This window comes from Mytilus edulis, chromosome 2 (assembly GCF_963676685.1).
Source record: "Mytilus edulis chromosome 2, xbMytEdul2.2, whole genome shotgun sequence".
Classification (NCBI taxonomy): Eukaryota; Metazoa; Mollusca; class Bivalvia; order Mytilida; family Mytilidae; genus Mytilus; species Mytilus edulis.
Window position 1 is genome coordinate 76263542 of NC_092345.1, and position 13775 is coordinate 76277316.

The 13775-nt window shown below is 31.2% G+C and overlaps 1 protein-coding gene across 2 annotated transcripts in view; it reads left to right on the plus strand.

Moving 5' to 3' along the window:
• The first annotated feature begins 1218 nt into the window (after positions 1 to 1218).
• Positions 1219 to 13775, plus strand: part of LOC139512994 (uncharacterized) — a 31500-nt gene continuing 18943 nt past the window's right edge. The window contains exons 1-4 of one of the 2 annotated variants that reach the window (XM_071301031.1): positions 1219 to 1363; positions 2088 to 2137; positions 2863 to 2916; positions 3841 to 3928. In XM_071301031.1, coding sequence (XP_071157132.1) covers positions 1324 to 1363; positions 2088 to 2137; positions 2863 to 2916; positions 3841 to 3928 — 232 coding nt within the window. In that variant the 5' untranslated portion in view covers positions 1219 to 1323. The remainder of the gene's footprint in view (positions 1364 to 2087; positions 2138 to 2862; positions 2917 to 3840; positions 3929 to 13775) is intronic. The other variant, XM_071301032.1, reaches the window with a different exon arrangement.

Here is a 13775-nt window from a genome sequence, read left to right on the forward strand (position 1 = left end):
ATTTCAATTTTTTTCTGATGCATATTAAATGCTTTGATATTAAGCAGCAGCTAGAGTAGTTAACCTTTCTCTAGCCCGTAATTACCATTTTATTCTAATTAATCATGTGTTAATATGGCATTTTAATCTTATGTTTTTTTAGCGGATTATTATCATATTTTGCCTCTCTAAAGAATATAATAAATGATACAGTTTTGATTTTCTTAGCTTTGATTAACTGGTAATTTGAATTTCACAATATTTTCCTCTGTTATATTTGTATATACGTCAATACATTGATTAAGGTATTTTTAAATGCAGAGATTTCAAGGTTTTCATAGTTTTCATTATTTAATTTTTCGATTAAGTTCAAAAGTGTGTGAGTTTATTTTCATAATATTAATCATAAATTATGCAATATTTTGTTTAAATGGTAAATATATTATGAAATTTCGTAACTTGTTTATAAGCCATAAGTGTTCATATTAATTATTCAATATCGAATTGTTATATGTATGATTCATTTTATAATATTCATTAAAGACCAAAAGATATATAATCTTTTTGTTTTCTCAATAAATTAAATTACATTGGTATACAGATACATACAAGATGTATGTGTACAGACATTCAAACTTTATTTAAAAGCAATACAGAGGCAAACATCATAAATTATTTGATATGGTAAATTAAATTACTGAACAAATATGTGAAAATGAATGAACATTGACCTGTTTTCTTAAAGGTAAGACAATACATGTTGTATGATTATTTAAAGCGTGATGCATGTGGTACAAACCATGGACAATTATTAGTTCATTCTAAACTAACATCAACGTAAACTTCAACACGTAAATAATGCAAAACCTAAATATTCAATAGACCATAACTATGAGGAACTGAAACATGCTGAAGAAAAATGAGTTTGGTTGTACAAGTTAAATGGAATTATATGATTTAAAGGACACGTTTTGTTTGTAAATTTTAAGTTCATAAAATTATGAAAAAATACTTTAACTTCGATTAGCGGTATACTACTGTTGCTTTTATATGTTGCAATCCTACGAGCATAGGTCACCTTAAACGGTTTCGACAGTTCACCTTATCCCTTTTTAATTATTATGCTCTAAAAATTCTTATCCTTTTAGCTTTCTAAATGTTGTCTAGAATAAATAAAGCCAGTTCAATATTTTGAATTTTTATCGTAACTTGAATAAGAGAGACCTTAGTACTATATCGATTAAATATTCAGGTCATTGCATGACGAATACTTTGGATAGTTACCTCGAACCTTGTAATAACGACCAGATATTTTCATAAAAGGAATCCCCACAATCATACTTAATGGCGCTGACAAGTCTTATATTCTTTGTTGCTGTTTTGGGTAAGTTTTTTTATAAGGTTTCTAATGAAAAAAATTTCTGTGCTGCGGTAAAATTTCAGAAATCATTGGATACTAAGGAATAACATTTTCTTCTTCTTCTTCTTCTTCTTCTTCTTCTTCTTCTTCTTCTTCTTCTTCTTCTTCTTAGAAGAATTATAATGAATAAATTATCAATCAATCATTGCAGGAGATACTGAGTTTCTTGTATCAAAAGTAACATTGTACATAATGGTGTAAGGAGTTTTAGTGTAGTGATTGGTGAAGGTATTGGTATGCAGTATGTGTCTGCTATCAAGACATTATAACATGTTCGCAGTAACCCCCTTGTCATAGTCTGCTGACAAAGATATTGGCCTAGAAAGAAAATCTTCTCTTATGAACAAGTTTTAAGATTTTGGGTCTACCAAAAGCCAGTTTTGGTTGCTCACTGAACAAACATGGGATTGTTTTGTTTGATCATTTTCTCTTTATTATGGAAAAGTTATTCTTGGTGAGATTTGAGATCAACAGATCCATACTACTCTGAGTATAGGGCTTCACTTATGTCAAACCGTGATTATGTATAATAAATATATCTATACATTTATAAATAGAACGAACAAACCATGGCCTATTTTAAGGGAGATAAAAACTTATTGTTAGCACAACTACATAGCCTGTGTATTTGAATTATGCCCAAACTTTATTGCTTAGTATTCTATTCTATATATTTTTACTTTTATAGCGACAACAGACGGTTTGAATTGCTTTGGACAATTTTGTCAAGGTAATGAGGTAAGTTGAATTAAATGTGAAATAAGTAAAATATAAAATGATAAAAAAATTATATCTATGATGTCATACATTCTGAGAAATTTCTTATTATTATTCATCAAACACGCCTAAGGATACATATTCAGATACATGGACTTTTTCTAAAAAAAAAAGAGGTCAATAAAGATATATTTTAAAAAGCTTGCTCTGTCAGTCTGTGATGGACCAGCTTTACTTATATGAATAATGGGATAGTTTCATACATTTGACCTAAACTGGTTAATAAATCTCATCATCATGCAAAACATGACTTTTTTCTGTTTATAATAGGTTATAACTAGAAAGGTACCAATATTTCTTCATTGAATGAGTTTTTTGACAATAACTATCTGTTTAATGATGCTAAAGGTCAAACTTGAGAATACAGAACTAATTGAACAGATTTCTATGTATCTAACTGTAGATCTTCCATAATGCCAGTATATGGTAGAAATATGCTCGATGTATTACGTTTGATTTTCTTTGCCCAAGATTGAATATTATCGCTATTTTGTGCATTTTTCCTTTGCTTTTTTTTGTGATAATTTTTCATATCATGCTTCTCGCTTGAGATGGAAAATTATCGCTATGAACTAAAGATGCACGTGGCGTTGCTAATGAAATTGACATGAAATTGACAACGTCGTCATAGTACACCTGTATTGCTAACAACAGAAATTAAATTATTGTTGTATTTTTTTTTTCAGAACTGTTTTATTAGAATTCATGAAGGCAGTGGAAATTGTGTTATACCTCACGGAGTAAGTCCTGTATTTAATTTAACTTGTATAATATGCATATGCAAAACTGTATCAATTTGTCATTGTTTTTTTCAATGCAGTGATAATTTAAAATGTTATCATTAAGAGACATTTTACAAAGCTGCTTTATCTAGAAAGAATTTAAATGCACCACTTTCACGTTATCTGACATGTCAACAACTGCTAGTAGTCCTTTGTTTAGGTTTGGTATTGAGAGGTTTAGCAAGCTATACAACCAGTTTTAATCCACCAAGAAAATGACTGTTTTTTGTTAACTTATGCTGATCGTTGTTATTTTACTAAGTTTCTTCTGTTACCTATTCTAATATCAGACTCGGACTTCTTTAAAACTGTGTTTAACTTTACCTCTTTCTGTGTGGTTGTTTATTTCCCATTCACTAGAGGTATAGAGGGAGGTTTGAGATTGCATAAAACAAACCCGTTGTTTTTTTACGCCTGTCCGAAGTTCGGAACCTTTATTATTTATTTTTGTTTTGTGTTTTTTTTTAATTTTGTGGAAATTCATTCAAATGTTTTGTAATCCCGTGTATTGTTCATTTTTCTGAACTAGTATTTACTATTGTTTACGGGTCAGCTGAAGTCCACCTCTCGTTGCCAGATTGTCTTGCTGCGTTGAATAGATATAAGAATATGTGGTAGAAGTGTCTATGAAACAAATCTACATCCAAATCAGATTTTGTAAAAGTAAACCAGTATATTCAAAGTACGGTCTTCATTTAATAACCCTTTGGGTCATTAAGGAGGTTCGAGGGTACAAAAATTATCGAAAAATTATTTTACATTTTTTTGGCCCTAGATGACATATAAAATGTTTATATCATTGAAAAGAAAAATCCCACCGATGATCAAAGGATCACTGTGCAACAATAACTTCAATTTATTAAAAATGTCTTAATTTTACAGCACATACAGGAACACCAGCAATGCATAGGACTCCATCACGGAGGAGATCATTGTTACTGTCACGAACAAGCATGTGTTGATTCTATGGGTAAGTATAAAGAATCTAACTGTATCTTATTTAGAAAAGTATATCCCTTGACATTAAAGATATGTATAAAGCAATAAGGTAAAACAAATTGTCTCTTACATTACAAAATTGTATCCAATGAATTAAAAACTAATTGCAAAAAAAGTTCTAGAACGACTCATCTCTATCAGAATCTTGCATGACATTTTCGCCTATGTAAGTTTTGAACGTAACTGGGTCTTACTAAGGTACTCAAATTGTAAAATGGGTAGGGTGCATATTATGCTTGATGGCATACAGAAAAATTAAAAAACAGAGGTGAAAAATTACTAACCAGTTGTTGGCATGACACGGATTATGTTCTTCTCATATATTTTAAGATGGTATGATACTAAACCTCTAACGGGAGGGATTGTGCTTGATATTCATATTATAAAGACATAATCTTTCAATCAGTTTAATTGAAGTCTGGAGCTGGCATGTCATTAACTGCTAGTAGTTTATGTTAATTTATGTATTATTGTCATTTTGTTTGTCTCTTTGACACATTAAAATAACATTGAGAAGGGAAATGGGGAATGTGTCAAAGCGACAACAACCCGACCATAGAGCAGACAACAGCCGAAGGCCACCAATGGGTCTTCAATGTAACGAGAAACTCCCGCACCCGAAGGCGTCCTTCAGTTGGCCCCTAAACAAATATGTATACTAGTACAGTGATAATGGACGTCATACTAAACACCGATTTATACACAAGAAACTAAAATTAAATATCATACAAGACTAAAAAAGGCCAGGGGCTCCTGACTTGGGACAGGCGCAAAATTGCGGCGAGGTTAAACATGTTTTATGAGATAGAAAAAATCAAACGCACAACAATACGCACAGTAAAACTCAGTTTAAGAGAAGTCCAAGTCCCGTGTCAGAATATGAAACAAAAGAAAATAAACAAAATGACAATAATACATAAATAACAACAGACTACTAACAGTAACTGACATGCCAGCTCCAGGTCTCAATTAAGCTGATTGAAAGATAATGTCTTCATCAGATGAATATCAGGCACATCCCTCCTTTTAGGGGTTTAGTATCATACCATCGTAAAATATATGAGACGAACATACCCCGTGTCATATTAACAACTGGTTTTAGAATACATGTGTTTAAGATGCAAAGACCCTATAAGTGAATCAATATTAAAGCCAAAATATGAAATCTTTGATGACCTGACAACAGTATCGTAACTATATGCTTTCTTAATATCCCTTCTTAACATTCCCTATTTCCGTTCTCAATTTTATGAAACTAGTCATACCCTTTCATTGTACGTTCTTTTAACAGTACTTCTTATATAAAAAGGTGACAGAGGAGAACTAGTGTAACTGCGTCAAAAATTGGTATGTCCATGCAAATTCACAAATCATGTGGTTGTCTTTTCCTTTTCACATAATCTGTCTTTTGAGAATTTGGAGTGATTTAACAATTATGTATAATTATATACTCTAGGCGATCTAGAGAAATTGTTATACAGTTTTGGAAATTTTTCTCCGTTGGAAATCGTTTTATGACTTCTAGATATATGAAATCGATTACTTTCGAAAGCTAATTCGTGTGTAGCACAACACTATGTATGTGGTAACAACGACCCTTTATGTAAACATAAAGGCATCATTTGTCGTAATTGCAAAACCCGGATTTCGATCAAATTGTTGCGTTTAAAAAGACATACTAGTATCATGCTTAAATTAAAAAGGGTTCTTTATTTGTGGTGTTCGATTTGCTATGTCATTGTTTTCTGCGTTGTGTTTGTTTAACTAGACTAAGTGTTTGTCTGTTGGTCGTTGGTTGTTCATATTTAACCTTGGCATTGTCAGTTTATTTTTGAATTGTAATGCAAATATCTTATTTTGTGAAAGTCTACATATCTTTTTTTATCCATAGAAATGATCATCAACGTTCTTTTTTGTTGGTAATTTTAACATAAATAGGGGTATTACATTTTTAAAGTTTAATTTTAGATAATTTATTTTTTAATTCTTTATAAGATTAAATGATTCATAAATTATTATTTGGATTATAGATAAAATAATTTGAGATTTATATCTCTCGATGTGAAATGAGAAAATGCCTAATATAACTTATCATAGAGTGATTTATGTTTATTCTTTTGTCGAAAAGACATATATATATATATATATATAACCCTAACCCTATATTATATACAACTCGTCTATATCAACCCAACAATGTTAGATCTGCAAATTTGCTTTCGCAAATTTTTGGTTCTTCCCTCGCCGGGATTCGAACCCATGCTACTGTGATATCGTGACACCAAATCGCCTGCACTGCAGCGGTGCCGCTCGACCACACGACCACCTGGGCTCTCAAAAAAAGAGCTTTTGCTGGCCGTGTGTTACCTTTCCTCGTCAGTTTTAATCTAGCGGCGTACTACAGTACATGATATATAAGGCATGAAGATGTCATTGTTACAGATCAGCTAAATTATCTATAGTAAAGGATCCTACAAATTAATGTAATATACAGTCACAGAAAATAATTATATAATATATATATTATCTTATGTTTTACGTTGTCATGGTTAGTTTATAATTATTTTGGTATAAAGTGACTCGATGTTTGGCTTGATATTTGCTGTTTTATATAGTATATATATTGTAAAAATGTATAGGAATTCCTTTAATTGCAATTTATACAAACTTGTTGTATGTAGTCAGTCTGTATTATTGTCTCATATTGTAATCTTTTTGTAGTCTCTTATCTTTCCTGAAATCTTGTAGATGTAAATATTTCCTGTAGTTTAAGAAGGTGGTTGTTTATTATTTTGTTGTTGTCCAGTGGTATGCAGACCCTTCTTTTATAAATGTATAATGTCAGTGAAACAAAACAATGAAGGTTACCAATGACAGGCGTACTAAATATTTTGAGTTATATTCATTTACCTATCCCAAAGAGCAAAGTTTTATAATGTAAGCCTTCCATTGATGAAAAGAAAGTTAACGATCACATGCATCAACCTGTATTGTACAGCTGTAATTTAGGTAAATTATTTTCTGTGTGTATTGATGAGAAGTCCTGAAGTTCAATAATTGGTTCAAGTAAACTCTCCTGATAAAACAAATCTCAATTAAAGTCAAGACAGTTACCCACATATTAAGCATTGTACACCAATTACCAGCTCAAAACACAACTAAACCAAATTTAACATAAGGGATATCTGTGTGTTAACCAAGACATAATCCTTGCAAGTCACTCTGGCTTAAAGCAGGAAGATGTGTTAGAATAATAATTTTATTATAAACAATCAAAACAGTTTTGGCCCTTGAGAAACACTCAGCATACAAAATTAAATTTTGAGTTCCTGTCTGAGCAAGTCAGCTTGCAACCTTCAGTGTGAGGAAGAATCTGCCTGCCCGACAATGCGCCAGCCAGGAAGTGGAGTGTCTCCACAGAGAGGATGAGAATAAACATCTCATCTGGAGCCGGGTTGTGCAAGGTCTGCATCAGGGGATAGCCTATGTGCTAGTAGAGTAGCAGGGGTCTATCAAACTGGCGCTGGAATAATTTAGATAAAATGTGTCCCCGAAATGCTTGGGGATGAATGAAATTTTAGAAATGACCAGTGATAAAATTCCATCAAGGTCCAAAAGATGGAACAGCTGAGTGCCCCCAAGGATTTAGGAGTGTGGACTTATTCACCTTCAATAAAGTCATGAGAGAAAAAAAAATTAAAACAAATACACCTGTTTACAAACTTTACATATTAAACCATTATAATGTAAATACATTTTGTACTGATAGATAAAAACATCATAATGCTATGTGTTAAGAATTACCTAACAAATCTTGTGCATACTTAATGAAGAAGATGATACTCTTATATACCTGCAGTAACTATCAGAGCACCAGCGTCCTAGTACTTGACTAAATGGTCTTCAATATTTGCTTTAAAGGCTGTTGTGGCAGCTCCAATGCGTAAGCTATGACCATTGAAGTGATCAGGGTTGAAGCCACATAAACTATTAAGTACATGTTGAATGCAATTAATGAAATAATTTCTTTTCAAGGCTGAAAAATAGTGTGAGATAAAAAAAACCATCAGATTGGAGATTAGGGATTAGACTTTTTCTAATTTGAAAATATTTAATTATTAAGATATTATAAGGACACATTTGATTTTGTACTTTATGAAGTTGAATATCTATACCCTTCCTGGAGGGATCTGTTTTTTAGACTGTTTTTGTTTCAAAACGGTCATATCTTTATAAAATATAATATCTCCAATACATAAATTTACAGATGAGTCAAATTGTTTCAAGCATGAGAATGCTATAATATGAATTCTAATATGACGTGCTTCTCTAGCTTTGTAAAGAAACCATACTTTATTATTCAATAAAATTAGTTTACACATGCGTATATTGACTACGGCAGAAAAATAAATTTCGTCAAATTGGTATGCATTTAATGTATTTCCTAAAATTAAAGCACTTTCAAACACTAAAATGATACACATTTTGTTACTAATACTTTTACAATAACAACAATATGTTACAATTCGTAATTGTCATATTTGACCTAGATACCACAACGTTCATGTTGGCTGTTCTAACTTCAAAACCCCTCCCTCTGAAAAATACGTTTCATCTCTCCTGTTAAAAAGGCATGTCATTGTATATAATAATTTCATTGAAACATATGTTCCGACAATAAAATATAAAATAAAGCATAGGTTATTATTACTGTTGTACTGAAATGACAAAATTGTTTCAAATTTCTGATAAAATGGATTGACCCTAGCAGGGAATCGAACCCCATTCTCCTATAAAAAGAAATAGGCGTAATTACCAATATACCACCAAGGTTTCCAATCCATTTTACAAATGCAACAAGATTGTCATCCAGTATTAATTTTAATTATCATGTTATACAGCATTTGAAACCGTCAGATGCACAAAGGGCACCAACTTTACAAGGTGTAGCAACCGCAAGTATAAATGGAGATCTGTCAAACTGAAAGGGCCCCTCCTGCCAAGTCTCGAATGTCAGCAAAACTTTATCAAGGAATCCTCTATCAGATATGAACATATTTACCAATGCTACAATATTAACCGGCGGAATATTAACGATTAATTTAGTAAATAAAGACCTACCCGATTCTCCTTGTGCGTCCACCGCCATTGACAACTGACTTGAAAATGTGCGTGTCAGAAATTGCCCTCAAAGGAAAAGACTATTGTAATATAACTTTTCTGTTATATTGTGACACAAATAGTGTTTTAGTTAATAAATTAATTTGTTAATTTCTGTTTCAATTTTGAATTTTAGAAATTAACAACTTTGCGAAATTAAACTGGTTTGAACTAGTTGGATAAAAATCGACAGGAAGGTTGATGGAAGAGCCTACACAAATACTGTGCACCTATACACAGCGAATATAGAAATTACCGTAATTGTCCTAATCAGAATCGAAATAATTAATGCCAGCTATACTTTATTGTAGTTTTAACATGGGTAGGCATTATATTCGTGTTATTTTAGCCCTCGCTATCGCTCTTGCAAAAATAATCACGAATATAATGCCTACCCATGTTAAAACTACAATAAAGTATAGCTGGCATCAATTATTTCTTAAATTAAATTCAGTATGCCAGAAAATAATATTCAGTATTCAATAATGAGAATACCAGAAAAATAATATTCACTATTCAACAATGAAAATTCTATAAAAATGATAATCAGTATTAGAATTATGAGAATGCTATAAAAAAAACACTCAATGATGAAAATGCTATAAAAATGATAATCAGTGTTCAAATTATTAGAATGCTTTAAAAATAATACTCAATGATGAAAATGCTATAAAAATGATAATCAGTGTTCAAATTATGAGAATGCTAGAACATCAAAGTTCAAACATTAGAATGCTATAAAATTATCTTCAGTATTCAATGATGAGAATGCTGTAAAAAGGATATTCAATGTCAAAATTCTAAAATGAGAAAGCTACACCAGATCTATTAATTATAGATTTTGAACGTCATAGAAGATGCATTCAGTATGCATTTAAGAATGAGGATGAAAAACTGCCTGTATGTCAATATGCCAGTTCGGGAATGTGGAGCAAGGGGTTTCCACAGAGATGATGAGAATAGACATCTCATCTGCAGCCGGGTTGTGCAAGGTCTGCATCAGGGGATAGCTCATGTGCTAATAGAGTAGCAGGGGTTTATCAAAACTGGCTCTGCAATACAGGCATGAGGATGTAATAAACCATACCGTATGATAAAAAAAAATTGAATAAGTTTGTGAAGATGCCAATCTGTTCAATTTTTATGCAGTTAATAAATAAATCCTTGGCTAGAAGTTCTCATCATTAAATACATGTTATATGCAGTTAATATATTTAATAGTCCTTTCGAAGATTCTTAGTTGGTATTGAATGCTCATGTATACTGTAGTTTGTATTTAAACTAAACATTGTGTGTGTAAATAAAAATTTGATGAGCATGTATACTTAACAGTAAACATGACTGTAATCCGACATATTTATATATTAAACAGTTACACTTTCAGTCCATCAGTTACTCCTCAACAGTTTATAGAGCAATAAAACCTATGTGCATACTGTCTCTTACTTTGAATAAATAGATAACAGTAAAAAAAAAAGGGTGAACACCTTAAAAAGACATACAAATGTATAAAACATCTCTTTATAATAAGTACAAGCCAGTTGTATGGTTCCATGGTGTAGACAGTTTTAAATGTAAGATAGTCCATCTAAAAGATGTATATTGTTTCAAGCATGCTAAAAATAGCAACGTCCCAATTACAATTGGTTCATAATCACATACTTCCTGATCTCTTTGGTACAGATGAGGCGGCTCACAGTAGTGCTGTTTGTAGTCAATATCCTAAAAATGGTACTGATTGGATGGTTGGAGAAACTATGTCCACATGAAAATAGAATCTGAATATACTCCATGTTGTAGTAAGGAGGCTCTAGTTTCAAATGTTGTATGGTTGAAGTATCTGTTACAATCCTGTATGAACATGGGAGCATTCTGAATTGATAAACATGTTAAATGTGTTGCTCATCTGTGCTTAAACCACGGGTTAAGGATGAAATATTGTTTAAAATTATCAAATTTCAAAGTGATACTACAATAAGAATACTGGCAATGTTCAAGTGTATATATCGGTATGAGTGAGCTTCAGTTGATTGAAATGTAAAGTTTAAAATCCATGCCTGGAAAATGTTGGTCCCATTGACATATAAGTTCAACTGTAATCCCGTCTAGGTAAATTAATCACTTTAAAATCACAATGTCCAATGTCTTTGTTTGTAAATCTGATGAAACTCAGTGTGCATACAGGAGGTGCAAGTCTCCATTTCCATAATGTTTAATATGCAAAAGAAATAAAGGAAGCCAGGTGTCAGTAATAGGCAATATTGAATGCTGGAATTCATTCTATGAATATATATATATATATGTAAATGTAAAACAAAACAAAGTAACTGTTTTACCCATTAAATCCTTTAAAATCGGAACTGAATTATACTAAATGTCAACAAGTGTAATTCCTCAACTTTTTAAATCAGTAAAGTACCGGTATAAGGAGATGCAATATAACTTTAATATCTGTATAATCTTTATATTAAACACTCATATATAAAAAGAGGTATAAGCCATATATAGAATATACTATATACAATGTAATTGTCAGAAATAATTGAGTGTCTCTCAATTATAAAAACAAACAATTGTAATAAACTACTTTGCCCAACATGGCCAGCCCTTAGATCATGTAGATTTGAATAAAATATCTTTATTTAATCTATCTGCGAATCATGAACTACTTTAGTAAAAGTGCAATAGGTGGAGCAAACACTTATAACTGAAAGAGAGAGACAAATTATAATAATAATACAATAATAATATTTTTGTGATTTTACTTTTTATACAACTAATTAAAGATCATAAAAACCATATTATGTTTTCTGAATATGCATTTTAAATATGCGAAACAAAAATTATAATAAACTACTTGTCCAACATGGTCAGGCCCTTAGATTTTGAATATATAATCTTATTTAATCTATCTAGGATAATGAAACTACTTTACTAAATGTTCATTAGGTGGAGCAAACAAAAATAACTGAAAGCGGGAAAAAAACTAAATTAAAAAAAATGAAATAAATAAATATAATACACAACTTGTTAACTTATTAAAGATAATGAAAAGGATCCATATTGGATGTAGCTGTTTTCTGAAAAAATATTTAAAACATGAATAAAGTGCATATAAACATGAACATTTTTTCATATAAACCAGTTAGATCAGTAAGTCTATTGTTTGATTGAATTTAAGAAATTTCAAAGAAAATTCGAAGCACGATACATCTGGGTATAAAAAATAAAATTCAGTCCAAATATACTTGCCTAGAAACAGTTGTTTGAAAGTATCTCTCTGTATGGTCAGGACTCACATGTGCATACGGATCCCAAGTCTGGTAGTAAGTGGATCTGCTATAATTCCTGCTCTGTCTCATAATTTACTGTCTTACACAGTTAAAAACTTTACAAGTATAACCAAATATTAATTATATTGGTCACCCATACTCAGATTATCTCGATATTATAGTGTACATGTACTAGGTACTACACAAGTTTGCAAACATTGAAAACTCAGTTGCGTATGGGTTAATAAGATCCAAAGGTGAATAAAAAGTTTATGTACAAAGCTGTAAATAAAAGTCTCAGTAGTAGTTGATCAGGGAATGCAGCCACAGTGAGACAATGTTAAGGTAATCCAAAAAGAATAAAAATGAAAAATGTTTATATCCAGTAGTTTAAAATGAAATAATATTAAATTGAATAATAGCACTGTAAACTATATCAACTAGTCAGACTGCTGTGAACCTAGAAAGTGATTATACAAAGACCATGCATATGGCTTCACACACAGATTGGGTACATCAAATCATACAGTGGGAGGAGACTGACCTCACTTAGCCTTCAGAAAGATATACTGATTGCTGTGCAATAAATTTTATCAGATCTTTTATCATAATCTGCATTTCCTCACCAAGAGTAATTGTTTGTGACATGTATCTGATTAGGAAAAGATTAATGTTTGTCCTGGTGAGACTCCATAACCTCAAAGTGTCAAATACCATAGAAATTTTTCTCAAACTAAAACAGGTGGTCAATGATGTTAAATGTATCAATGATGTCAGCATCTTTCACCAGATAATATTAATTATACTCTTGTTTGTATAAACAAAACTTATATTACATATAAGTAAAATATTAATATGCGACTTTGTAAAACACAGATGTATTTATTTAAATTTATTTATGGCTTTTAAATATTGAAAACCTCATGCTTTTGAATATGTACGACAGACGCGTATTTCTTTGCTCAAGATTCCTCTGTCAACACTGAGGTTTTGACTGAACCAAACCTTAGTCACTTGGATAGTTAGTTTTCCTGCCGAAGGTCGATTGTTTTCGCCGATTTCGTTTGCCAATAAAAACTGATCGCCACGAAATAGACAATAGTGCTAAAAGATGAGTTTTACACCAATCTTCCAATCATTTTATATTTCAGTTTTAAACCAAGTGCTAAAAGTTGTAAATCGAATGTATACGTGTTTAATTCATTGACAATCTTTTATAGTTTTGGAAAGACTTAGAGCTTGATATATTTGTTAGAAATCTTTCTAATAAGAAGACTACAAGTAGACCTCTACATAGCTTTTCATATGTTTTTGTGTAAAGTAAAAAGTTTTTTTGATATTTTTATGTTGACACCCTTTTCATATTGTTTTTACGACAGGCAGAAC